General features: G+C 45.6%; 1 protein-coding gene and 1 long non-coding RNA gene across 11 annotated transcripts in view; one reads left to right on the top strand and one right to left on the bottom strand.

The window, feature by feature from the left end:
* ATXN7L1 (ataxin 7 like 1) overlaps window positions 1–27,075 on the top strand; it is a 221,302-nt gene that overhangs the window by 191,096 nt on the left and 3,131 nt on the right. For 5 of the 10 annotated variants that reach the window (XM_037003594.2, XM_037003591.2, XM_037003600.2 and 2 more), the window contains 6 exons: window positions 8,320–8,512; window positions 17,093–17,214; window positions 18,652–18,957; window positions 21,390–22,329; window positions 25,008–25,082; window positions 26,712–26,965. In XM_037003594.2, the coding sequence (XP_036859489.2) occupies window positions 8,320–8,512; window positions 17,093–17,214; window positions 18,652–18,957; window positions 21,390–22,329; window positions 25,008–25,082; window positions 26,712–26,753 (1,678 nt within the window). In that variant the 3' untranslated portion in view covers window positions 26,754–26,965. Of the gene's footprint in view, window positions 1–8,319; window positions 8,513–17,092; window positions 17,215–18,651; window positions 18,958–21,389; window positions 22,330–25,007; window positions 25,083–26,711; window positions 26,966–27,075 lie in introns of those variants that run through there. The other 5 variants (XM_037003592.2, XM_037003593.2, XM_037003599.2 and 2 more) reach the window with 5 other exon arrangements.
* On the bottom strand, window positions 18,969–21,423 carry LOC140849937 (uncharacterized). The gene is made up of 4 exons (XR_012132375.1): window positions 21,320–21,423; window positions 20,990–21,045; window positions 20,323–20,433; window positions 18,969–19,101 (listed from the first exon to the last, which is right to left on the bottom strand). It is a non-coding gene; the product is annotated as an uncharacterized lncRNA (long non-coding RNA).

Below are 27,075 nucleotides of genomic sequence, written 5' to 3'. Positions count from 1 at the left end.
CATTTGGATTAAGAGCAGTTTGAAATCCACGTGTGTCTGTTTTGATGGGCAGTGGAGTGCCTATCCAGCCGCAGACCAGTTTCCAGTAATAGGACAGGGAACCCTTCATTCAAAAATACTTACCGAGAGCTTGCTCTGGAAGCAAAGTACTGTGTCAGCTTCTCCCAGGCAGAAGTGCAGAGAGGGATGAAACTGGATCCAGCTTTTCAAGAATTTAGAGTTTAGATGATAAGAGTGACATAGCCATAACTTCATACAAAGGACATTAGTAATACAATGTGAAAAGTGCACCTAATAGTCTTATCTAATGATGCTTAATGCAACCAGTATGTCTTAAAGGGGAAAATACAGTCAGCAAGTGGGCATTGAGAACATTGGCCTAAAAGAAGGGGAAAGAGTTGATTTTTACAACTAAAACAAATATCTGATGCCAGTTGTCACTGATCTACCAGATTTTCACCCTCAGCCCTGCCATGGTGGTGCAGGCCTGACCCAGTTTGACAGCCAGAGTCCCTCTGTTGGAAGCGCTGGCCTCAGCTTCAGGCATTCAGAAGGACGCAGTCTGAGGGAATTGCCCCCTACTCACATTTCTGTGGTCACAACCATTGTCGTGTTGCTGTCGCCTCTTTAGGTACCACATCACCTTGTAAGAGACCACTTCATAACACTTCTCACCCTGATGCTGGGTGTTTGTGACGAGTATGGCCCTTGCTTAGAGCTGAGGAGGCGGTTCTGTTCCGAACTTCTGGGAGGGGCTTCAGTTCTACACACAGTGGCTTTCAAAGTTCTGTATGGCTGTAGAACCTCTATGCTCCCACAGAAACTTACAGGTGCCCAATATAACAGCAGCCCGCCTCACCTGCAGTTAGCTCAGCCTGCTCTTGTCATACATGGCCAGAGCCCACTGTCCTCCAGCCCGCCCTAGCGATCACCTCGGATTCCCCACGGACTCCAGGGACCCAGTCGGAAACCCTCTTTTGCTGTACACTTCTCCAGCCACTTGACTGGAGGCCCTTTTCACCCAAGCAGTGGGTACCAGGCTTACCAGAGAAGCTGGGGGTAGCCGTTAAAAAAATAAAACAGGCAGCTCTTCTTCTGTCTGATCCTTTTTTGGTTTAATTTTCATGGGTATCTTTGACATTAGAGAAACACCAGCTGCTTATGTTCCTGTAAGGAAGCAGAATAAAGGGAGAGAGAGAAGTGAACCAGCAAAAACAATGTCTCTGAAAGAGGCGCACATCACAAATGTTGGTAATAGAATGATTTTTGAGGGTGCTTTTTGAGATTGGTATTGGCCCCAGAAAACTCAGAATGAACTCTGTTTCAAAGCTAGTGGAAAATAATGTCCTCTTTCACTCATTTTAGTTTAGGATGAGACCCCATGCAATCAGAGATTTAAGTGTGATCAGATTGAGTGTCTTCCCATAAAACTCAAAACAACATTTATTTTCCTCATGCTAATGATATGCAGTATACGTAGAGAGATATTTCAGTCACACTAAATATCTATAATTATTAGCAAAAAAATAAAAATTATCACACATGAATGGAATTACCATTATCCCTTCCCAATCATGAATTCCTTCTACAGGAAATGCTAACATGTGTGAATTTATTTTTTCACATAACCTTTTTGGTAATCTTGAAAATATTTCAGTTCTCGTGTTCTTGAATTACAACCCATTCTTGTCAAAGGTTCCTAAAAACCCAAAAAGAGTTGGGTCTAGAATTGGGAGAGAGCTGAAGTCAGATAACATGGGTTGCAACAGAACTGGAAGAGCAAATCTCAGCTCCATGCTCACTAACTAGATGAGTGTGGTCATGTTTCGCAGCATCTCTAACCTTAAAGTGCTCATCTGTGAAATGGAGCTAAGGAGAATTGAGATGAAGTACCAACCTCATAATAAGCACTCAGTGAATGGCAGTTATTAATAAGTGGTGATAGCTGTTAGTAAGTGGTGTTATTCAGGGGGAAAACAAGGGGGGCAAACCAAGGCCTTTGTGCCTCCTGACTTCCACTTGCCTGTCCTCCTCACCTCTGTCCCCAAACTCTAAGAGAACACATTCCTTGCCCCAAAGAGCCCAGGGGCCATGGATGACCAGCCCAGCCAAACCCATCAGCTCTGATGGAAAGGTAGGCTGCAGAAGTCTCTGGGCACATTCCCTGCAGTCTCTTAAATGCTCACACATCTCATCTTAACATATAAAATGGCAAAATCCAGTGACTCTTACACTGGCAAGGGCTGCAGAAAACAGGCAGAAGAGCCCAGATACCTGGAAAAGGGCAGAGATGAGTCTGGAGTGAAAGCAACTTCAGTTTGTGACTCATGAGGATAGTGTTATTGCCATACTGCCAGCCACTTCTCTCTTTGACTTAGGTTTGCTACATCCGTCTCTCAGAATAGGGGGCTTGGCAGTCAAGCAGATAGAGTCGTCTCATTTTCACCTCTTATGGGCATTGCAACCACTTTCCTCATCTGAGAAATGTAGATAATAGTTATGCACATAAAGCAAGTGTAGCTTGGATGAGAAAATGTATGTGACATGCCTCACACTTAGTAGGGAGCCAGTTAAGATCAGCTGCCTTGTGCTCTCTTCCCCAAAGCACTCGGACAGACTGGTGCATATGTTTCCTCAAAGTGGCAGAGTGGAGACTTTCTCTGAGTTTCCCTGAGTGGGACTGGACAGGGACCGTCATCCCATGCACTGTGGTTAGACCAGACTGGTAAGGGGAGAGGGCAGGGGCAATGTAGGGTTAAGGAGAAAGGGTGGATAGCAGCTTAACAAATGTGAGTGGCCTTTGCAATGCTTTCCCAGGACTTCTGCTCCACTCCCATCACTCCTTGCCATGCCTTGTCTTGTCTTTTCTGAGCCACAAGCCAGTTCTAGCGAACTCCTTCCCTCCAGGTTCCACCTGGACTACAGCCATCAGAGCTGGAAGGTCTTGAAAGCATCCACCACTCCATCATCGCCAGAAGGGAACATCCATCCTGAGTGAGACAAGCCCAGAAAGGAGATGATTCAGAACTGCTTCTCAGCATGCGTGTGCACACCATCATTCATTCATGTGTCTGTCTGTGCTCTCAGAGCTGATTCTGCTCTGGAGCCCACTACTTCCAGACTTGGCTTTACTCTCCTGGATTTTCCTTCCCTCATCTCTGCTCTTATTATCTGGCAACTGGAACTTACTGTCGAATGTTTCAACCTTTTCTTTTTCTTAATTTTTAAAATGAAAGTAATATAGGTGCATAGTTCAAAAGTGACATGGTGCTAAAGCCTTGGAATGAAAAGCAGTAGTTCCTGCCATTCTGAAACCCTCTATATCCTCTCCATGTTAGAGCACCTGCTTCCTGGATCCCATTGCCTTCCTCTCTTGGTTTGCTCCTTTATTTTGGTGGAGTATCTCCTCCATTAGCTTCCTGTGAAAAGATGCATGGGAGGTCAATTTTTAGAAGTCTTATACACCTGGAAATGTTTTTATTCTACCCTCACACTTAATTGGTAGTCTCTCTGAGTATATAACTGGATTTAAGTCATTTCCCTACAGATTTTTAAAGATATTTTTCCATTGGCTTCTAGCATCAAAGGTTTTTATTGAGAAGTTTAATATTGCTGTGATTTCCATCTCTTTGCACCTGACCAGTTTTTATCTCCGAAGCCTGGGGCTCTGAAATTTCACAGGGATCACTCTTGATGTAGGTCTTTTTTCATTCATTGTACTGGGTACTCAGTAGATCTTTTCAATCTGGAAACACCTGTTTCTGAGATATTTTCCAATGTTAAATGTTGGTTGATTTTCTCTTCACTATTGTCCTGTTCTCTCTTTCTTGACCTTCTGTTATGTGGATGTTGGACCTCTTGCTCTGATCTTTTCATTCTCTTAACCTCTTTTCTCCTATGGACTCTGAATCTCGTGTTCTATTTTCTAAAAGTTTTTCTTTTACTTGGCTTTCAAAACTATATTCGATTTATGATTCACTTTTCTTATTTTTAAGATCAGTTTCTTTTTATCTGATTGATTCTTATAATATCCTATAAGATGCTACCATTTTGCAGAGGTAATACCATTCTAATATCTCTGAAGATAAGTTTTTAAAATTTTTCTTCTTCATCATCTTCCTCTTTTTAGGTTTTTCTCTTTCCTTTGTTTATTTCTTCCTGGTTTGTTTCATATCTGTGTTCATGCATTTGACATTTGGTCGGTCAGTCTCATGTTGACAATGTTCCAGGAATGTTTGGCTATCCCTAACCATTCATATTTAGAAGAGATGATCTAACAGCCCTGTTGGAAGTCCATGTGTGGGACTGTCAACCAGAAGTCATCAGGTCACCAATCAGACTTTTACTGGAGGGTTCCCAAAGGCAAGATCTGGAAGCCTTTTCTGTGGGGCCAATTTCTCAAGAGAAGAATTCTGCCTAGTGATGTGCCCAGCCATAAGCGTTCTGAAAGTGCTGACTAAGGACCTGACCAGGGGCAACCCCCAGTTACCTTGCTTCCAGCTCCTGTCCCTCCAGTCTCTGCAGAGTACACCTTTATTCCTTCTTTGGAGAGCTGAGGTGAGGTTGGGCAGGGGCAGCACTGAGGCGTCTGGCTGTGTGAGGTGTTAGGGGTGACCTGTAGGACTAACCGCACATGTTAAGACATTCACCTCTCTTGCTAGATCTAGTCCTCACCTCACCCATGACTTCTGCGGCTCCAGGTAGCTCCAGGTAGCTCCAGGTGTCCTGCTGCTGAGAGGGTCTGTGGCAAGGCAGTTCCCTTCCCATCAGATCACGGTTCTCCAACCACATTCAGTCTTCCAAAAATATGTTAAAATCTCTTACTCACACTTGTATCAGTTCAAGTAACAGGGTGCTTCACGTGCATGTAGCAGGAAACCTAGTCTTACCAAATACTTAAATAACTGGGACACTTATTATCACATGTGACAGGAAGCCAGACATCTAGATGTGAACACTGGTCCCCAGAGGTCAGGAGCCAGGTCTCCTCTGCCTTCTCTTATGGCTTCGTCTTCTAAGTCTGTAGCAGCATGGCTCCGGCACTTGCAGTACACATCCAGATAAAACAAGGTCCAGATGAAGGTGGAGCCCACCTTTTCCTTGTGTCTATTTTTAGAAGTGAGAAAAATCTCTGCAAAGTTGCCCTACCCAAGAAAATACCTTTTCTTTCATTTATCATGCCCTTGTCCAAACCAGTCATTAGCAAGATGTGAGATTCCTATTACTGGCTTAAGGATTAAATGGAAGCTGGGATGTCATCACCCTAACTATCACCATGTTTCTGCTCATCTCTTTGTTCTTTGGGATTAATGCCTTTTTTATCCCTTTACTCTGATTTTAGTAGTATTTTGGGAGGGAGAGGAAACAAGTGTGTTCAATCCATCTGTCCCGTTTAACAGGAAGTTTTTCAGCCACATTATTAACACATACCTGTATTACTAGATCTCTTTATTTTTATTTTTGTTTTTTTACTTTTAGCTGTGAAATCTTTTCGCATTAATGGAAGAGGAGATAGAATATTATGAACACTTACATACCTGGTTTTAACTGTTGTACTATTAATATTTTGCAATTATATTTATTTCATCTACATTTATGATGATATACTTTGAAGTAAATGCAGATATCATGGCATTTCACCTCTAAAGATTTCCCAAGTGCATCTTTAAAAAGTAAAGATATTTTCCTATATAACCATGATGCCATTTCATGCTTAACAAAATCCAGCTCACTTTTATCTCCTGCAGGACAGGGTGGTCCCATCGTGGCAGGGAGGGTTCAGAAAAAAAGCCTACTTGAAAGGTTGGAAAGAACTTAAATGTCCATCAGTAGGCTAGTTAAGTAAAGTATGATATATCCATACTATGGAATACCAGGAAGTATTTTAAATGATGATACAGTTCTAACATGGAAAGATTTTTACAACTTCACTAAGTTAAAAAAAAAAAGCATGTCTCAAAATAGTATATACTGTGCAATCCAGTTCTTGAAAACACATGGGCCTGTGTATGCACAGTGAAGGAATCTAAAAAGATAGAAATCGAAATGGTAATACTTAATCTTGAGGAGAAGGGTTATGAATTCTGTTTTCTTTCTTTATATGTTTCAGCATTATCAAAATTGTTTCTATTTGGGTCCTCAGCTGTCAACAGGCAATAGTATTGTTGCCCCTTCTGATACAGGGGAGTGGGAATCCAGAAATGCACCTGGGGAGATGTGTTCTCTGACTTTTGATATGCAAAATGAATGTTGTCTTTGTTTTTGTAAGTATTGGAGGTGATAACCAATAATAAATTGCCATACCAGTAGAGCTCTTATAATAACACTGAAAAACTACCTGTTGCATTATTTTTGTCTTTTTTGAGGTTTTTACATGTGGTAAAATATGCAGAACATAAAATTTACCGTTAACCATTTCTAAGTATACAGTTTAGTGGCATTAAATACATTCATACTGTGGTGCAGCCATCATCACCATCCATTTCCAGAACTTCTTCATCAGCCCAAACAGAAATTCTATGCCCACTGACTCTCTATTCCCCCTGGTGACCCCCATTCTACTCTCTGTCTCTATGATTTGACTATCCTAGGTTCCTCATATATGTGAAATCATATAATATTTGTCCTTTGACTGGTTTATTTCACTTAGCATAATGTCTTCAAGGTTCATCCATATTATAGCATGTCTCAGAATTTCATTCCTTTTTAAGACTTAAGTAATACTCCATTGTATGGATACACCATATTTTGTTTACCCATTCATCTATTGATGGACATTTGGGTTGTTTCTGCCTCTGTGTCTTTGTTTTTAAATGACTATGCTTTGGGGATCTGGTTTGAACTTGGGTATTTGACATCTAGAAAGATTGCAAAGCAATAGAGACTCCAGAGTGAAAATGAGAGAGAAGGGAGACACATCAGTGGTGCTCGTGTTTCTTGAAGGGGAAGTTTCCAAAGCAGAATGCAGAAAAATAGTTTTTAAAAAAAGAAATCTTGATTTTTTTTCTCCCTGTCTTTCTCCTGGGGCAAGCACCTGATAAAAATAGAGAAGCAGTAAAAGCTAACTCTGACTGTTCCTCTTCTAACTCTTCTACTGATGTGGTTGTGTTTGTTTCCATTTTGTTTTTGCCTTGTTTCATTGTGTTTTTTAGTGCTTAGGAAGCATGTAGTGCTACCTCTTACTGTGACATTGTTTTTCTATAAGCATAGCCAAAATTGAGATGAGATCTCTTGGATTGTTTTATATACATGGAATTAATTCATTCCTTAAGAAACATATTTCTTCAACACCTACTATGAGCCAACCACACCAGCTCTGGGCCCAGTGGCTTGTAAAAAATTAAATGGAAACATTCATCCTTAGAAAATACCATTTACTACATGTAGCTTGATATTTATTAAGAAAGAGGCATGGCTGTGCAGTAAGGGGTTTGTGGCTGCATCACTGGGACAAAACCTTTTGTTGTGCCAGTATGATAACAAGTTCATAAAGCCATAGTTAAGTAGCAAAAGAAAAAAAAACATTTGTATGGGTCATTTATCATCAAGAATATTTTGTTGATTGTTTGAACTTGTTTACTGGGTTGATGGTCTTGTCAGTTTCTACTTTCAAAGAGAAGCAGCAACATGGCAAATACAAATTACATGCAAATGGGTGGATAGCTGTAATGGAATTCAGAGGCTTTGAAGTTAAATAAGCTCTGTCCCATTACTGTAGTTATGTTCTGCTTACACTGATGGAGTTTTCCCTGGTGCCCAGATTCAAGCAGGCCAGAGCCTCAGCCCCCGCAAGGTTGCTGTAGAGAGCTGGTCGTTGCTATCCCTCTCAGCCAGAATTTCTCCCTCATGCACATTTGCCACTGACCTGTATCAGGAAGGCTAATTGGTCTGTCTTGCCAGTGGGTTTCAGCCCCAATCAAGTTCACTATGGATTCAATGAAACCGAGGAATGACAATGGAACTTTCTTGTGGTAAAAGGGTTTCTACTTGGCTTTGTTCTCCTGGCAATAGGGTTGAGCACTAGAATCACATCTACATCCAGCAGCTTGCAGTTCCATAATCCACCTCCCTCTCTGCCTCCACCCAGAGCACTGGACAGAGCTCTTTATATAGTGACTAAGTCAGTATTAGCTCATTGCCTATGGGTGTGGGAGCAGTAGCCTAGCAGCAGGCCAGTGACATCATCAAGTAGTTTAGGGTCAGGTGAGGATCCTGGCCACAGGAACTTCCATTTTCCCCCCAGTCTGCCTTCGGAGACCTTTAAGATGGGTGGGTCCTGTTACCTAAAGGAAGTATTTATTTTGTCCTCTCGCCTGTTAGACCATCATCTGCAAACAGCATAAGCAGCACCACATCTTCCGGTCACAGTGGCCACACTCCGGAGCCCCCTCTAGCCCCAGTGGCCGGGGACCTTGCCAGCCGACTGTCCAGTGATGAAGGGGAGATGGACGGAGCTGATGAATCTGAGAAGTTGGACTGTCACTTCTCCACCCACCACCCCAAGCCTCTCGCGGTAGGCCACCTTCTGTTCCCTTCTGTGCATTTTTCTCCCCAGCACCTCATGGGCTTTGAGGTGGGCTTGTCAGACAGCACGTGTCCCCAGAGAGGCTGCCAGGACAGTGTCTTGTGGAAAGGCTTACCCTGAGGTTGAGTGCTTATCTTAGAAATACCCTTGAAAATCACAAAAGGAAAGGAAAGGGCTCCCAGCTGGTTATAATCCTTTAAACACCTGAGTATTTATGGTCCACCTTGAAGTGATAATGCTTGAGAACTGGTGTTTATATGAATGCACCAGGGAGCTGACCTTCTAGCCTTGCCCATCTAAAAATGGAGCCTCTGATTTCAAGAGTTAGTCTAGCTCACCTGCTTTGGAAGCCGTCTGTTTTAGCATTGTGCCAGGTGCCAGCCCATCGCTGGTTTTCTCCCCTGTTGATTCTGCGTTTTATTGTAAGTGTGACCATATGGCACCAAAGTGTGTGTGTGTGTGTGTGTGTGTGTGTGTGTGTGTGTGTGTAGGAGAAGAGGAGGCATTTCATGTCAGCATGATAGCTGAATAACAAAAAGGTCAGTAGTTTCTTCCCAATTCGTTGAAAGAATCCACTTTCACAATTCAGAAGGTCATTGAAATGTGGGAAATGTAAGGAGACGTGGGCTGGAGGCTTGTTTGTGTTTGCCTCCCAAGCACTTGAGAAGGGAATACCTGATGCTGCCATCATAGAGCCAGTTCCAGGAGACCTGAAATGTGGGCCCCATGGCCAGTTTGCTCTGCTCCCATCTTTTTTTTTAATGGTATTTTTATTTTTATTTTTTTATTTTTTAAGTTATCATTGATATATACTCTTATGAAGGTTTCAAATGAAAAACACTGTGAACTGCATTCACCCATATTATCAAGTCCGCCCCATACCCCATTGCAGTCACTGTCCATCAGTGTAGTAAGATGCCAAAGAATCACTATTTGCCTTCTCTGTGCTATACTATCTTCCCCATGATCCCCCCGATACCATGTATGCCAATCATAATGCCCCTCAATCCACTTCTTCCTCACTCCCCACCCCCCCCAACCCCTCCCCTTTGGTAACCGCTACTCCTTTCTTGGAGTCTGTTGAGTCTGTTGCTGTTTTGTTCCTTCAGTTTTGCTTTGTCATTATACTCCACAAATGAGTGAAGTCATTTGGTACTTGTCTTTCTCGGCCTGGCTTATTATTATTATTTTTTTATTTTGGTATCATTAATCTACAATTACATGAAGGACATTATGTTTACTAGGCTCCCCCCTTCACCAAGTCCCCCCCACATCCCCGTTCACAGTCACTGTCCATCAACATAGTAAAATGCTGTAAGATCACTACTTGTCTTCTCTGTGTTGCACAGCCCTCCCTGTGCCCCCCACCCAACGCTACACATGCTAATCGTAATGCCCCCTTTCTTTTTTCCCCGCCCTTATCCCTCCCTTCCCACCCGTCCTCCCCAGTCCCTTTCCCTTTGGTAACTATTAGTCCATTCTTGGGTTCTGTGCTTCTGCTGCTGTTTTGTTCCTTCAGTTTTCTTTTGTTCTTATACTCCACATATGAGTTAAGTCATTTAGTATTTGTCTTTCTCCGCCTGGCTTATTTTACTGAGCATAACCCTCTAGCACCATCCACGTTGTTGCAAATGGTAGGATTTGTTTCTTTCTTACTGCTGAATAGTATTCCATTGTTTATATGTACCACAGCTTCTTTATCCATTCATCTACTGATGGACACTTAGGTTGCTTCCGCATCTTGGCTATTGTAAATAGTGCTGTGATAAACATAGGGGTGCATATGTCTTTTTGAATCTGAGAACTTGTTTTATTTGAGTAAATTCCTAGGAGTGGAATTCCCAGGTCAAATGGTATTTCTATTTTTAGTTTTTTGAGGAACCTCCATATTGCTTTCCACAATGGTTGAACTAATTTACTTCCCACCAGCAGTGTAGGAAGGTTCCCCTTTCTCTGCATCCTTGCCAGCATCTGTTGTTCCTAGTCTTTTGGAAGTTGGCCATCCTAACTGGTGTGAGGTGCTATCTCATTATGGTTTTAATGTTCATTTCTCTGATAATTAGTGATGTGGAACATCTTTTCATGTGTCTGTTGGCCATCTGAATTTCTTCTTTGGAGAATTGTCTGTTCATATCCTCCATCCATTTTTTAATTGGGTTTTTGCTTTTTGTGTGTTGAGGCATTTGAATTCTTTATATGTTTTCAATGTTAACTGCTTGTGGGATATGTTGTTTACAGATATATTCTCCCATACTGTAAGATGCCTTTTTGTTCTGTTGATGCTATCCTTTGCTGTACAGAAGCTTTTTAGCTTGATGTAGTCCCATTTGTTCATTTTTGCTTTTGTTTCCCTTGCCCAAGGAGATGAGTTCAGGAAAAAGTTGCTCATGTTTATATTCAAGAGAGTTTGCCTATGTTTTCTTCTAACAGTTTTATGGTTTTGTGACTTACATTCAGATCTTTGATCCATTTTCAGTTTACTTTTGTGTATGGAGTTAGACAACAAACCAGTTTCATTCTCTTGCATGTAGCTGTCCAGTTTTGCTAACACCAGTTTTTGAAGCGGCTTTTATTTCCCCATTGTGTATCCATGGCTCCTTTATAGTATATTAATTGACCATATATGGTTGGGTTTGTATCAGGGCTCTCTAGTCTGTCCCACTGATCTATGTGTCTGTTCTTGTACTGGTACCAGATTATCTTGATTACTGTGACTGTCGTAGAGCTTGAAGTCAGGGAGCATAATCCCCCCAGCTTTTTTCTTCCTTCTCAGGATTGCTTTGGCTATTCAGAGTCTTTTGTGATTCCATTTGAATTTTAGAACTATTTGCTCTAGTTCGTTGAAGAATGCTGTTGGTATTTTAATAGGGATTGAATTGAATCTGTAGACTGCTTTAGGCAGGATGGCTATTTTGACAATATTAATTCTTCCTATCCATGAGCATGGGATGTATTTCCACTTATTGGTATCTTCTTTAATTTCTCTCATGAGTGTCTTGTAGTTCTCAGGGTATAGGTCTTTTGCTTCCTTGGTTGGGTTTATTCCTAGGTATTTTATTCTTTTTGATGCTATTGTGAATGTAATTGTTCTCCTGATTTCTCTTTCTGCTAGTTCACTTGTTAGTATATAGGAATGTAACAGATTTCTGTGTAATAATTCTGTATCCTGCAACTTTCCTGAATCCACATATTAGTTCTAGTAGTTTTGGAGTAGATTCTTTATGGTTTTTTTATGTACAATATCATGTCATCTGCAAACAGTGACAGTTTAACTTCTTCCTTACCAATCTAGATACCTTTTTATTTCTTTGTGATGTCTGATTGTCATGGCAAGGACCTCCAGAACTATGCTGAATAAAAGATGGGAGAGTATGCATCCTTGTCTTGTTCTGGATCTTAGAGGAAAAGCTTTCAGCTTCTCACTGTTAAGTATGATGTTGGCTGTGGGTTTGTCATATATGGCCTTTATTATGTTGAGGTACTTGCTCTCTATACCCATTTTGTTGAGAATTTTTATCATGAATGGCTGTTGAATTTTGTCGAGTGCTTTTTCAGCATCTATGGAGATTATCATGTGGTTTTATCCTTTTTGTTGAGGTGGTGGATGATGTTGATGGATTTTTGAATGTTGTACCATCCTTGCGTCCATGGAATAAATCCTACTCGATCATGATGGATGATCTTTTTGATGTATTTTTTAATTCGGTTTGCTAATATTTTGTTGATATTTTTGCATCTATATTCATCAGGGATATTGGTCCATAATTTTCTTTTTTTGTGATGTCTTTGCCTGGTTTTGGTATTAGAGTGATGCTGGCCTTATAGAATGAGTTTGGAAGTATTCCCTCTTCTTCTACTCTTTGGAAAACTTTAAGGAGGATGGGTATTAGGTCTTCACTAAATGTTTGATAAAATTCAGCGGTGAAGCCATCTGGTCCAGGAGTTTTGTTCTTAGAGGTGGTTTGTGGGAGGTAAATTCTCCCAGCTTTTGCTTATCTGGAAATTGTTTAATCCCTCCTTCAAATTTAAATGATAATCTTGCCGGATAAAGTAATCTTGGTTTAAGGCCCTTCTGCTTCATTGTGTTAAATATATCATGCCCCTCCCTTCTGGCCTGTAAGGTTTCTGCTGAGAAGTCTGATGATAGCCTTATGGGCTTTCCTTTGTATGTGATCTTATTTCTGTCTATGGCTGCTTTTAGTAGTCTGTCCTTATCCTTGATCTTCGCCATTTTAATTACTGTATATCTTGGTGTAGTCTTCCTTGGGTCCCTTGTGTTGGGAGATCTGTGCATCTCCATGGCCTGAGAGACTATCAGCAATTACCTCCTCACACTTTCTATCCCTTTCTCTCTCTCTCTTCTTCTTCTTCTGGTACCCCTTTAATGCTAATATTGTTCCATTTTGATTGGTTACACAGTTCTCTCAATATTCTTTCATTCTTAGGGATCTGTTTTTCTCTCTGTGCTTCAGCTTCTTTGTATTCCTCTTCTCTGGTTTCTATTTCATTTATCGTCTCCTTCACCATATCTAATCTGCTTTTAATACCCTCCATTGTGCTCTTCAACGATTGGATCTCCGACCGGAATTCATTCCTGAGTACTTGAATATTTTCCATACCTCCATGAGCATGTTAATGATTTTCATTTTGAACTCCCTTTCAGGAAGAGTCGTGAAGTTCATGTCATCTTTCTCAGCAGTTATATTAATTTTACTTTGAACCAGGTTCCTTTGGCATTTCATATTTGTGTATGGCGCCCTCTAGTGTCCAGAAGCTCTACTCTCTGGAGCTGCTCAGCCCCTGAAGCAATGTCCGGGGTTGCAGGGGAGTGGTATTGGTGCCTGGGGGGAAGAAAGGACTGTTCCCTGCTTCCCGGCTGCTATGTCTGTCTCCACTGCCTGAACCAGTGGGCTGAGCACACAGGTATATACCTCTATGCTTTGCGTTTGTAGTTGCTGTAGACAGATCTTCCCTCTGACTGGCCTAACGCCAGGGTAGGGTTTGCCAGTCTGCGAGCCAGGTGGGGCTGGCCGGGAGAAAAGCACAGTAGGCTGTGTATCACAGAGGGACTCCTTGGAGCTGTGTAGCCAGCCAGGGAGCTGGAGCACCTGGAAATCATGAAAGCTCCCAACCTGCTGGGCAAAGTGCACTCAGACAGTTTTGTCTACCTGTCCATTCTCCTGAGCAGTAAGCTCTGTGCAATCCTTACCCCTTTAGCAGCCCTCCTGCTAAGTGCTTCCTTGTTAGGAAGTCTCTCAGACTGCCCTCCCTTCTTTTGTCCCAGAGTAGCCAGATATGGATCCCTGCTTTCCACAAGTGGCTGGAATCTCAGTCTCTCCAGGAATTCTGCCTGTCTTAGCTTTCCAACCCTGTAATCATGAGAGTGCCATGCAAGCACCATGAAATGTAGGGTTGTGCTCCCAGAGCAGATCTCTGGAGTTAGGTATTCAGCAGTCCCAGGCCTCCACTCCCTCTCCACTCCATTTCTCTTCCTCTCTCCAGTGAGCTGGGGTGGGAGCAGGGCTTGGGTCCTGCCGGGCCAGAGCTTTGGTACGTTACCCTCTTCTGTGAGGTCTGCTCTTTTCTCCAGGTGTGTGCAGTCTGGCACAGACCTCTTTCCTGTTGCTCTTTCAGGATTAGTTGCATTAATTATATTTTCGTATTATATGTGGTTTAGGAGGAAGCCTCTGTCTCACCTCTCACGCCACCATCTTTAATCCCCTTTGAGGTACTTGCCCTCTATACCCATTTTGTTGAGAGTTTTTATCATGAATGGATGTTGAATTTTGTCAAATGCTTTTTCAGCGTCTATGGAGATGATCATGTGGTTTTTGTCCTTCTTTTTCTTGGTGTGGTGTATGATGTTGATTCTGCTCCCATCTTAAGCCCTCTAAGAATAGCTTTGACCTCAGAGACTATCCCTAGATGTCATGGGCTCCACAGGTCAAATCAGTCCTGAATCGAGCTAGACTGAGTCCCTCCTCCCTTATACCTGTGTGATAAATGAAGGCCAAACTTACTTCCTGTTTCTGAGGATGGTGGTGACTTGTGGCTCACCAACAGCCTGAGCCTTTGCCTCTTGGCTAGTACAGAAGGAGGGACAATTAGGAATGCCTTTGATTTCCAGTAACAGAAAGTTCAACTCATAGAGTGTATGCACTGCAGTCATTTAATTATCTGACATAACAGGAAGTCTAGAGGTAGATGGCTCCAAGCTTGGCTCAGCAGCTCCACAGTGGAGATGTGTTTCTGCAGGAGAATCTCTGCAACCCTCTTCACCTTTCATGCACAGGCTCAGCACGTCTGCTACAGCTCCAGCACCCAGCCCCAGCCAGTAGTGTTCTACAAAGGGTAGGAAGGGACAAACAGAAAGGGAGTCTTCTTCTAAGGTGCTAATCTTATGTCTAGTCTTAGAAAAGAGAATCTTCCTTTGAGTAGTTCCAGAAGACCTCTCCTCACGTCTAGCAGAAGAGGGTTACATGCCCACCCCTAGAGTAGTTGGAGGCAGAGAAAGATGGGCTTGCAGTGACACAGCGTGAAACCAGCCCTGATTCATTCTAAGGTTCTGGGAATAGACCCACATTCCCTGCTCATAGCTCTGTATCATATACCAGAACAGATGTGTGGTTCCATTAGCAAAGAAAAGACAGGAAGAGGCAGACTAGTTGGAAGTGAAGCAGGGATGTAGTTGATGAGAGTGGCAACCAGTGGGGTCTGCCAGAGTGGCCAAAGTGGTGGGGATCTATAGCTCTCCTGAGGGCATAATATACAGCCCAGAACAGGAGTCTCGTGGGGCATCTAGTGTTGCTTCTGCATTGAATTAGAGATGTCAGTAGCACCGACATTAAGGGCCCTATGGCTGTCAGGTTTGAAAGTGAGACCAGGCTCTGCCAGAAGGCCAGATTCCAGAGCACATCAGGATGTTTGTCCAAATGACAAGCTGCCAAGCTACAGTGGATTAGCTCAGCTCTGGGCATGGCAGATTTGTATGCCCTTCATGTTTTGCTGATTTAAATGGAAAGGCCACAGATTTGTTGCTTTGCTTTATCCTTCCTCTCATGGTCAATGAATACCCTAAATGCTTTCTTATAGTGAACACTAATCAGGGCATCCTTAGCAAGGGGATGAAGAACGGTGTCTAAACCTGAAACAGCTCCCATACACTGCTGGGTGCCAGCTTCCCTATTGGAGAGTTTCCTTTGTATGTTTTCTTACTTGGTCAGTAAGCACTTGTTGTGGAAGTGCAGGAAAGAATTTGATATCAGGAGGACCAGAGTTCATGGGTGGCAGGATTTTAATGCAAAACCCCCAAAACGTAAGGACCAACAAAACAAAAGGAAGATCCTGCATTTCCTCCTAAGAGCTGTTCCAAAGGCTGGTTCCAGGAAGGCATTGTGGAATGGGTGCCAATCCAGCACTGTGTCTAGGATGGAGGCCAGGGAGCTGCTGAGAGGCCTCGAGGTAGGGGAAGAAGCTGCATTTGAGTTATAGAGTCATTTTCAGACTTGCCTGAGCTCCAGACCAGCCAAATGTCACCTTTTCAGAGGCCGCTCCTTGCATTTCTATCTACCAACCTTCTGGTTATCCTAACATCATAATCAAAGGATGTTTTATTAAACACCAAGCTACATATATTTAAGCCATATGTTTTAAGTGTGATGATTTGCTTTAAATATGTTGAGGGACCTTGTCTCTTTAATCCACCCTTTAGCCCAAATACCTACTGTCCTCATCTGAGGAGGAAGAAGAGCATGAGGGCCTCAGCCTTTGTAAATTTATAATCAAATCAGGCACATAGGCATTACAAAGAACATAAAACAGCCATGTAGTGATTCCAGGGTGAAATATAATCATGTATGCAGTTGGTGTGCCGCGGAGTCCAAAATGGTGAGATCAGTCAGACAGGGGCCATTAGAAAGGAGGGTCTGAATGAGGATACCGAGGGAAGGGAGACCCGGGAGTGACAGGGAGGGAGAATCAGGAAGGAGATAGCAGGCAGAGGGTGCAGCATGGCTGTGAGCTTGGAGGTAGTGATGTGCCCCAGGACAGCCTGCAAACACTAGTAGGAGGCAGGCATGAGGTCAGGACTAGGAAAAGAAGTTCAGCCTAGTCAGAAGTGAAGCAGCTCTACTGACAATGGATCAGAAAGGTATGACCAGTTGGCAGAAGAGCATGAGAACAAGCAGTTTCCGTTATGGTGGTGGGAAGGTGGGTGATACAGTAAAAGCAGGTGGTGCTGAAAAAATCACCCTGGCTGCTGGTCTTCATTGCTTTGCACTTTTTTTTTTTTTTAACTGAAATGCTGGCTCGGTCCCAGGTGTGGAGAAGGTAGCTATCAGTGCCACAGAAAGCTGTCACTATTGTAGAGTCATAATGTGAGGTTCTGCAGAAAACCTAGAGCTCAAACAAAAGCACCACAGAAATATTTTTGGCTTCAGTACTATTTGCTTCTGTAGTTTGAGTAAAATTGTACCCCTGTGTGTTTTTGTGCAAATGTTATTTTTCTCTGCATGGTTTATATTAGCTTATTAATCTGTAATCAAAATCTAAATGTTTTCTCCCTCACAGTTTTGCTCATTCGGGAGTCGCCTCATGGGACGAGGGTACTATGTGTTTGATAGAAGATGGGATCGTTTTCGATTGGCAGTAAACTCCATGGTAGAAAAACACTTGAATTCACAGATGTGGAAGTAAGTGAGCAGTTCCTGTGTAATGTAAGATCAGAGCTGCCCCACAACTCTCTGAACCCCAACTTTATAAACAATGTCAGTGGTTGGCTTTTTATAGAACAAAATAATTCTGAAACCAGGGTTCAGGATGAATTCTTAAATGTCAGCCCTTCTCTATGGCTTGCCTACAGTTTTTCAGAGACCCCTACAATGTGTGGTATGCTTTTTTCTTCTTAGGGGGTCATTTTTGTGTTGGTAATATGCTAACCTAAATGAAAAAGGTATAAGCTAAGGTCTGTTTATTTAACAGTGGTAAAGGTCCTTTTTGTTATGACTGAGAACCTCTGAGGATATTAAGAATATGCTTGTGTTTGTAATGTTAAGGGTACAATGTCAATACTAAAAATTTCATAATGGTTATGGACCAATTTCTAATTCCTGGGGAAAAAATATGTGTAGGGGCCACCAGGGCAGATCCTGAGCCATGTCTTGAAGTTGGTTAAGCTTGTCTTTGGCCCTTCCCACCTCCCTAGAACTCTCCTCACCTGTACTTCTCTCTACCTTACACCCCAGCTAATTTTCATTTCTCTATGATCCCTTCATTCTCCAACACCTCCCAATGTATTTACATTTTAATAGGAGATTCATGAAAAAGGAAAAAACCTTCTTGATTTAGGAAAATACTATTTTAAAGGAATGACAGGCTAGACCCTCCCATGGCACATAGGAGCTGCTGTGCCTGCTCTGGGTCACATAAACCCAGCCCACGGGGTGTCCCCGCCCCCATTCCTAAAGAGGTGAGCTCGTAAGATGTCATGCCAGTAGAATCATGGATCCCTTGGGGCCAGCACTGGACCCCTCACCCTGTCCAGGGAAGTGCAGGGAAAGCAGGCAGGCATCGAGGAGAAATGGGTGGGTGGTCGGTTTGGGGATGGGAACAGAACCCAAACCTTGCCCCTCTCCCGGGTTTCCTCCTCTCTCCCGGGCAGCTGTGTCACCCCAGCCCCTTTCCACCGTGATGTCCAAGGAGCTTCCAGCCGGGACCTTCTAGGAGCACTGAGCCTCTGTGCCTGCAGAGAGCTCTTGTAGCAGACACATGACTGAATGTTGACACTCACTATAACGTAGGAAAGGGCCACAAGAGAAGCTTATCATATCTTCTCATTTAAGCGACTGCCCAGTGTGTCTAAACAGACCCTTGATAGCTATCTACCTGTTTCCATTCTACACAGCCACCAACTAGCGCTGCATGTGGGGTGACCATGTTCTCGGTTATTTGGTTATTTATGCTTCTGCACTTGTTCCCCAAGATGGCAGCCAGCCCTGGCAACTCCCGCAGCTCTTTGCCCTCCTGTGTTGTGGAAGTGTAAACCCTGGACACGTGGAAGGAATGTGTTGATCTGTATTGCGCAACCTGGTGTCCTGTCAGCTCAAGCTCCATATTCCTTTCCTCCTCAGGCACAGAAACCCGAGCCACAGGGCATCAGGTCCCTCCCCCCTTTTCAGGACTTGCCTAACCAATCTGCTGTCACTGAGCAACATTGGGGCTGCCTGGGTGTCAACTCTGGAGAGCGTAGCACCCCGCTGCCCTCTCAGCCTCGCTGCCCAAAGCCCAGGCCCCGATGGGCCCGACCCCGGAGGGATGGCAGCTGATGGGGGCGTGGAAGACATTAGGAAGAAAAGGAACGGCCGAGACTCTTTTTTCTTTAACAAGCATTTAACTCTGCATCAGGAGACGCCAACACAGTGTTCTCTTTCAGCCAGGTCAGCATCTGGATCTCCATGCCAGCTGGCAGGGGAGGACGGGCACTGTCAGGGACGGGCTTTGTACGGGACCTCCCTAGGCCAGCGTGCGAAGCTTAACACGGGGCCCAGCCCGCAAAGCTGGAATCCACTGCCACTAGGCACCTGCAAAAACACATGAACTACTTAGCAAGGAGGAAGGCTCCCAGGGACACCGAGCTGTCACATGCTCCTTGCCCTGCTTTTCCCCTGCCCTTTCTCCCCTCTTGCCTCTGCTGCCCACTTTTGATCAGTGTGGAGAGGAAGGAAAGGAATAGGAAGTATGCTGAAAAATAGCAGCCATCCCCATCCTTAGTGTCAGCCAGGTAAGACTGAGGGTGACAGCTCTGCTTGCAGCACAGAGGCATGAATTTGCAGTATTTAATGGGAAGATTACAAATTGGGGCATTCAGCATAGATCACAGTTAAGGTCACTGACTAGGGTCCTCCCAAAGACATGAGCTATCTAGAAATAACTTTATTATGAGCAATTGCCAGACCTCCACCCACATGTATTTCTATCCATACTTTAGTTGGTGAGGAGCGACTGGGTGGGAAGCCTGTAGTACCACAGCAAGGCAGCCAACACAGGGAGGGTATGCTGATGCCATGTGTGCTGGGAGATGCTGTGCAGTGCCAGACAGTTCCAAGGGCATAAGTACGCCTTTCCGGTCTGATTATACGGGAGTCCTTGCCCAGCATGCATAGTTATGTTGCTGCTGAGAATTCACCTGCTCACCCATCCACCCACCCATCCATCCATCCATCCATTAACTCATTCATTCATTGCAACAAGTCCTAATGGGCACTTGCTTAGTGCTGGCAGATCTGTTACATTCTTTAGACTTGAGAGAAAGTAGATTTCAAACACCATTATGCCCACAGTGGGTTTGGCACCATTTTCCTCTTTTATTTGATCTCCTTGGTCTGATGTTTTCAAGGACACTGCTTCTGTACAGAAGGATTCCTCTGGACTCCTGCTAAAGATGGGATTTATGCTTCCACCAAACTGCAGGCAGAAAACTGAATCCTCAGAGAGAGCAGCTCTAGGAGAGGCATTTCCTTCTCACTGTCCTCTTTCCAGAGTTCCCAGGCACCTCGCCCTGATGCCACAGCTGGGAGGGTGGCCTCCGAGGAGACAAGGGACTGGGAGAGGCCCCATCTCATTCCTTGCTCAAAGCCCATGGAGCACAAGCCCAAGGCCTGCCTGCCTTCAAGCACTGCTTTCAGAGAGAAAACTAGTTCCTTACAATGAGGAGCCCCAGCTACATTGCAAATGGTTTCCTAGAGGAATGGGGAGGGGGAGCAAGGTGAGGAAGAAGGAAGAGCCAGGGAGCAAATATTCACCTGGCTCCTGAGGTCAGTGTTCTTTCCTGTGAAATCAGGAACAAGTAGTGGCCCCAGGGAGGCCGTATGCCCCTCCCGGTCCCTGGAGTAGCAGCCACGTCAACCCAGGCCCTGGTTGGGAGGTGGGAGCTGTTTTTAGTACGAGTCAAAAGATGGAGTTTACAGGGGGCCCCAGGAGTGACCCACCGCCTGGCTCTGGCCTTGGCCCCAGAGAGCGTTAAAGGTAGGGCGTTGGCTCTCAGGCTCCCCTCAGCCTCCAGGAAGACCACCCCTGTCCATACGTTCTCCCGTGCCCACATCTGCAGTATCTTCTGAACAAACTAGGAATTCCTGGTCCTCCTCCTCTGGGTGCATGAGGGCCGCTGTCCTCTCACCCTTGCTTGATGGGCAAGAAGACCCATGAAAGACCACACCCCAACTACAGCTCCTCTGAGAGCTGAGCTAGGGGCAGGGAAATGGCAAACAGCAGGGCCAGCCGCCCCAAGCTGATGGGGAAATGCCTCTCTACAGACATCAAAGCAAGGGCTGCAGACAGCAAAGGCAGCTGGCTGCTGGCCCATAAGGGGGGTGACTCCTTGACTGCCTCTCCCAAAGAGCAGGGTGGGAGGCAGGAGGATGCCCGGGCCCCCGTGTGCAGGTGGCAAAGCCCCGTCCTCACACTTCTTACCTCAAGCCAGTACTAAGTGTGAAATGACCACTTCTCATTAAAAACCACCTTCATCACTGCCAAAAAAAAAAAAAAAATAGGGAAATGCGATTGGGGAAAGATATGTTCTAAATAACATTCACCTTTTACTCATGAACAAGGCAGCCATTATCCAGTAGCCAAGCATGGAGAAAAGGACCTGAAAACCCGAAAGTGGTTAAGACTAGGTTGCTGGGTGTTGCAATGGGGGGAACCATAGGGAGGGGCCATAATCAGAGTTTGTCATCCTCCAAGGCTTCATTTTCCATAGTCTGGTTCTGCCGGGGTGTTCTCTGTGGCCCTGACGCTCACACTTCATTGAGCCTCTGGAGCGATACCAAGCTGTTTCTCACTGTGTCTCTCACTCTTCTCTCATGTTTAGGAAGATCCCTCCTGCGGCAGATAGCCCCATGCCCTCGCCAGCAGCCCACATCACCACCCCCGTTCCAGCATCCGTTTTACAGCCTTTCAGCAACCCCAGTGCTGTGTACCTTCCTTCAGCTCCCATCAGCTCGAGACTCACCTCTTCTTACATAATGACATCAGCCATGCTCTCAAATGCAGCTTTTGTGACATCGCCGGACCCGAGCGCCCTCATGTCACACACCACAGCTTTCCCTCATGTGGCTGCAACCCTCAGCATCATGGACTCAACCTTCAAGGCCCCCTCCGCTGTGTCCCCGATACCAGCCGTCATCCCTTCCCCATCCCACAAGCCATCCAAAACCAAAACCAGCAAATCCTCAAAAGTCAAAGACCTGTCCTCCCGTAGCGACGAGTCTCCAAGTAACAAAAAGAGGAAGCCACAGTCTTCGACTTCCTCCTCCTCCGCCTCATTATCCTTGCAGACATCCCTTTCGTCTCCATTAGCAGGGCCCCACAAAAAGAACTGCGTTTTGAATGCCAGTTCAGCTTTGAACTCCTATCAGGCGGCCACCCCCTATAACAGTCTGTCTGTGCACAACTCCAACAGTGGGGTGAGCCCACTCAGTGCCAAACTGGAGCCCTCAGGACGGACCTCGCTGCCCAGCGGCCCCGCGGACATAGTGAGACACATGGGCTCGGTGGGCGGCAGCAGTGACTCATGTCCCCTCCCTGTGCCCTCCCTTGCAGGGGACCTCTCTCTGGCCTCTCACAATGCCGTGTCTTCTCTGCCCCTCTCTTTTGACAAATCAGAAGGAAAAAAGCGTAAGAACTCGAGTTCTAGTAGCAAAGCCTGTAAAATCACTAAAATGCCTGGTATGAATAGTGTTCACAAAAAGAACCCACCCAGCCTTCTTGCACCGGTGCCCGATCCCGTTAACAGCACCTCCTCTCGGCAGGTAAGGGACCCGTCCTTCCAGGGGCCTCCTGGCACTGCCTTTACTGGCTCTGGGGGGCCGGCTTAGCCGTGGCTCAGGTGACACCAGCTCTCCTGTCTTCCTGCAGCCAGAGTCCACACTCTGTCCTGAGAGCACTTTAACTCACAGATATGACCTACCACCCTCAGCAGGCACCAGGTGCTGGTTCCAAGTGCTACATAGATAAATGCCACCTCCTTAAATTCACACAACCACCCAGGGCAGCTGGTACAATTGTTATCACCACCTTACAGATAAGGAAACTGAGGCACAGAGAGATTCTGAGTTCCCCACTCCACTTATTTCATATCTTGATTCTGAGGACAACTTCACTAGGTCTTATTGCCAAGCAGTCCCCTCAGGAAGAGCCCGAGGTGCAGGCAGCCTAGGTGGTGGCTCGGGTCCCACCTGAGTGTAACACCTGCTACCAGCTTCCAGGTGGCTGCTCTCACTTAACCAGGGTGCATTGACCCCCTACCCATCCATCCTCCAAATATAGCTCTTCACTTCCTAAAGTAATAACTGCAGCCCATACCCACTGGCATGGAAATGTTCAATGCCATTGCGCATGTAGGAACGTGGGTTGTGAGGAAATCTGGGAAAATGGTCCAAGAAGAATACGTGTTTCCCCTAAGCTGTGTTCTCATCCTCAAGCCCAGTCTTCCTCCTCAGGCTAGGGAAGTCACCTAGGAAAGCCCCAGGTGCTCCAGATCTGGTGCCAGTTGGGCACAGTGCAGAGTAGCAGTGAAGGGTGCACCCAGGGTCCTCTGTCTGCAAGCCTGCCTGTGGCCTCATGCGTCACCCACCACGGGCCCCAGGGCTACAGCCACAGAATTAAGAGGGCCAGACCCTGAGCCTAGCCCTGCCTGTGGGCAGGGACTTCAGAGAGATGAGGGGCAGTTGCTAAAAAGCTGTTTAAATGTTTTGTGTCACCTGTGTCTGAGACTTGTTAAAAACCTCACAAAGAGAACATCTTGGGGGAGCTCACAAATAACAAGTGAAAACAAGAAACAGTAAGTTGGGGTATCAAGGGCCAGATGAGCTGCACACTGAAGGAGGGGGAGTTACTGTCTCCTCACCGGGCCGGGCTCCCACACGCCTGCACCTGTGTCTCCCAAGCTGCCATCTGCCTCCCCGGCCAGGGGCACAGGAGTGGGGGGCCGGCACCCACAGGTCCCTACCCTGAGACTGGGGGGCCTAGTAAAATGTCAGTCTTCAGTCAGCAGGTCTGGGACGGAGCCTGAGCATCTGTGTTTCTGACAAGCTCCCATCCCAGGCCGCCGCACACGGGCAGCTGTACTGCCCCCCGTTTTAAATAAAGTTCTAGCAGCTAATGCTTGCTTTGGGGTTGGGCCCTATTCCAAGTACCTGGAATAAATTTAATCATTTCGTTAGTACCTATTACTCCCATTTTACAGATGACTAAACCAAAATCACAGAGCATGGAGACACAGCTGGGATTTAAATCCAGGCAATTTGACTTTGGAGTCTGAGCTGTTACCCACTGTGCCCGTGTTCACGGAGTGCCTCTGTGTTGAGTAAATATGAAACATTTAGTAAACATGATCAGTTAGTCCAAACCAATGGTAAAAAGAGCAGAGAAGCCCCACCAGAGTGCTTATCAGGAGGGAAATCAAAAACAGTGATGAATTTCACGGCTGCCTTGGGTCTAGTCAGCATTGCTTCTCTGTGCAGGCAATGTCTGGGCACTTGTCACCAGGCCACTAAGAAAAGACCGCCACCAGCGGGCATTTCCCAGTGGTGAGGGCCTTTGGAATCTGTGCTGATTCTCTTAGGAGATTGGGAGAGACATGGCTTGAGGTTGAGAAATCCAATGTAAACGTGTGTTTTGGGGATCCGTTTAATGGTATCTGGTTGGTGTAAGGCCAGAAGTTGCCACAGAGGAATTCAACAAGAAATCGACCTGAATGTAAGGCATATGTCTTTATGTGAAGTCAACATCAGGTTGAGGTCTTTATAGGCTGGGGGCAGGAGCTACCTGTGGGAATGGGACTCACCTGAGGACCCAGGCTCCTGTGTGCCCAGGAATAGTCACCAAGAAAGGGGAGAGTCCGATGGCCACACCCTCATGCCCTAGCACAGCCCGACAGCTACTCAGGCTCCCACTCGAAGGAGCGCATGGCACCACCTTGCTGTTTCTCTGCAGAACAGCAAGGTCTCCCGGCTGGGAATAGCAACCCAGGCTTTTACCTGCAGCGGTTCCGACGGATTCTGGGCTTGTTTCTGAAAGACGGGGCTGGGGCTGGTCTGGGAGGACAGGGGTGGGTGAGTCTGTGTAACCCTTTGGCCACAGGTGGAAAAACCAGGCCTCTGCTGATTAAATCTTCTCAGGAGGGCCAGGCCTCTCGCCAGATGCCTTCATTCTCACCCCTGAAACTTGCAGTCTGTACATCTAGGAAGCAGAATTAAGAGTTCCCCTCCATTCCACTTTCCCTCTGGGATGAGAAGGGCATTGTCAAGGTACCCCTGAAACATTTTCATTTTCTCTGCCATTTAAGATGGAAACACGAGTTCCATACAATGGGAGGAGAACGAACATTACAGTGCAGGCTTCTCCTTTCTCTGGTGACACGTGGCATCGGTGGGTCCTTCCCCAACTGGCTCTGGTGTCTGAATAGGGTTTCACTGGTGTCTTTCAGGTTGGGAAAAATAGCAGCCTAGCTTTGTCACAGTCCAGTCCTTCAAGCATGTCCAGCCCAGGACACAGCCGACAGGTAAGTTCCAGGGCCAAAAGAACATAGGCTCATCAGCAGGGTGGAAAGAATGTGGGCGAAAATGTGGCCATTGGGGCAGACCCTGGTGCCAGTATCATCAGAGAAGAGCACAGCTGCTGGGCTTCCAAAGCCAGGCCTTCTAGTTGTTAGCTGCATGCCCTCGGGCAAGTTCCTTAACTTCTCTGTGCTGCAGTTTTCTCATCTATAAGATGGGGCTCATAATGGCCCCTGCCTCATACAGCTTTTGTGAGGATTAAATTAGTTTATTTACATGAAGCCTGTAGAAAATGCCTGGCACATAACAAACACACAAGTGTTAGTCATTACTGTTATTGGCAGCTGTGTGAGAGTAAGTAGATTACTCCTCGGAGTCTCAATTTTTTCATCTGTTAAATGGCAAAATCAGTGCCTGCCTCCTAAGTTTAGTGTGAAAATTACCTAAGAGGGTGTTGACAAAAGGGCCTTGCTTATGGCAGAAATTAGTGTTTTCTGAGGCCTCTAGTGAGCTGTAGCTACCATTCAGAGTGTGGTTTCATGGGAATATTCAGGCTAGATTTAGCATTTTTTGTAAACTGAGGTGTGACGTTGGTCAGGGTATAAATGATTTTCTCCAAAGGAGTATGTCTGCACCCAGGGAGGCCAGAGAGATGGGGTTGTGCATGTCATACATGATTGGAACATGTCATACATGGCTGTCTTACATTGTGTCAGGTGTGCCGAAAGTTCTATAGACACCAAATTGCAGTGTGTTTGCGTTTTGGCCTTTGGGGATTCCCCACAAATCTTGGATAGAGTTGGGTGAAGATCACAGTGAAATGGTTTTTGGATCCATATCAGGGAGGGTGTCTCCAACATTTTGAGTCAGGAGGTCCCTTTCTGTGTCTGAGTGCCTGCAGTCCACCCTCTGTGCCAGGGGCCAAGGGTGGGGGTTGTCTGTGCCCTGGCAGTCGGCCTGTTTATGGTGGGCCTTCTGCACAGGCAGCCTAGCAGAGATGACCCTTCACCCTGCCTATAGTTCCATGCACACCTGTGGGAACCCACCATGCTGGCATTAACAAATGTAGTAAGAACAACCGTGGTTGCCATTTGTTGGGCGCTTTCTCTGCAGATGCTGTGCTAAGCCCTGTACATACATTACATACACGTGAGCCTTTTAACAACCCTGTGAGGGACAAATGATTACTCTCATGTTACAGATGAAGATGGCTGGACTAAGAGGCTAAGTAACTTGAACCCTAAACCTCCACCTCCAAAGCTTCTATGCATCACCCAACTTTTCTTTCTTAAAGAATTCTCCATGCTGTCTGTAGATTAGGTAGGGAAAGGTGAATTTGTAGAGCAAAAAACAGACCAATCAATCATTCCAGTCTCCCTTCCTAGAGAGCCCCCACCATAAACGTCCACAGGGTTTGTCCCTGTGCTTTCCTCCACAGCTAGGTTCTTTCTGGCTACCTGACATTGACAGAGTCCTTTACGCTCATCACTTCATTGGCGCATTACAGCTGCCTTTTGCTGACCCTCAAGAGGTATTATTTTTATTTAGAGATCAGAAAACTGGGCCTCCATTCTTGACTTCTCATAGGTAACCCCAAAAGTATGGTTTTGAAACAATCTTCTTTTCTTTCCTAGAAGACCACGAACAGAACAGGCAGGATAAGGACTCTTCCATAACAAGACTTTGAAGCCACTTCCAGATCAATGCCTGGCCACCAGCCCACCCCAAGAGGCCGAGGCAGGAGGAAGAGGGAGGGGAGTGAGCGGCGGGGGAAAGTCTATTCCTGTGCCCTGCCTGTGGCTCTAGCCTTTCTTCTTTTTTTAATTGACCAATTTTTAGTTTTGAAGAAAAAGGCGAGGAACGTGAATTTGAGATTTACAGAAAACAATACCAGTGTTTTGTTTCCGTTGTCTTTCATTTGCCACGTGTCTACATTCTTCCAAGTTTGGGGGTCACCCCTCTAGCTTCAGATGCCGCTACTGCACCTTCATGTGCTCC

The sequence above is a fragment of the Manis javanica genome, chromosome 6, assembly GCF_040802235.1.
Source record: "Manis javanica isolate MJ-LG chromosome 6, MJ_LKY, whole genome shotgun sequence".
NCBI lineage: Eukaryota > Metazoa > Chordata > Mammalia > Pholidota > Manidae > Manis > Manis javanica.
Note: the sequence above shows the minus strand (reverse complement) of the source record. Positions and strands in the feature narration are given on the sequence as shown.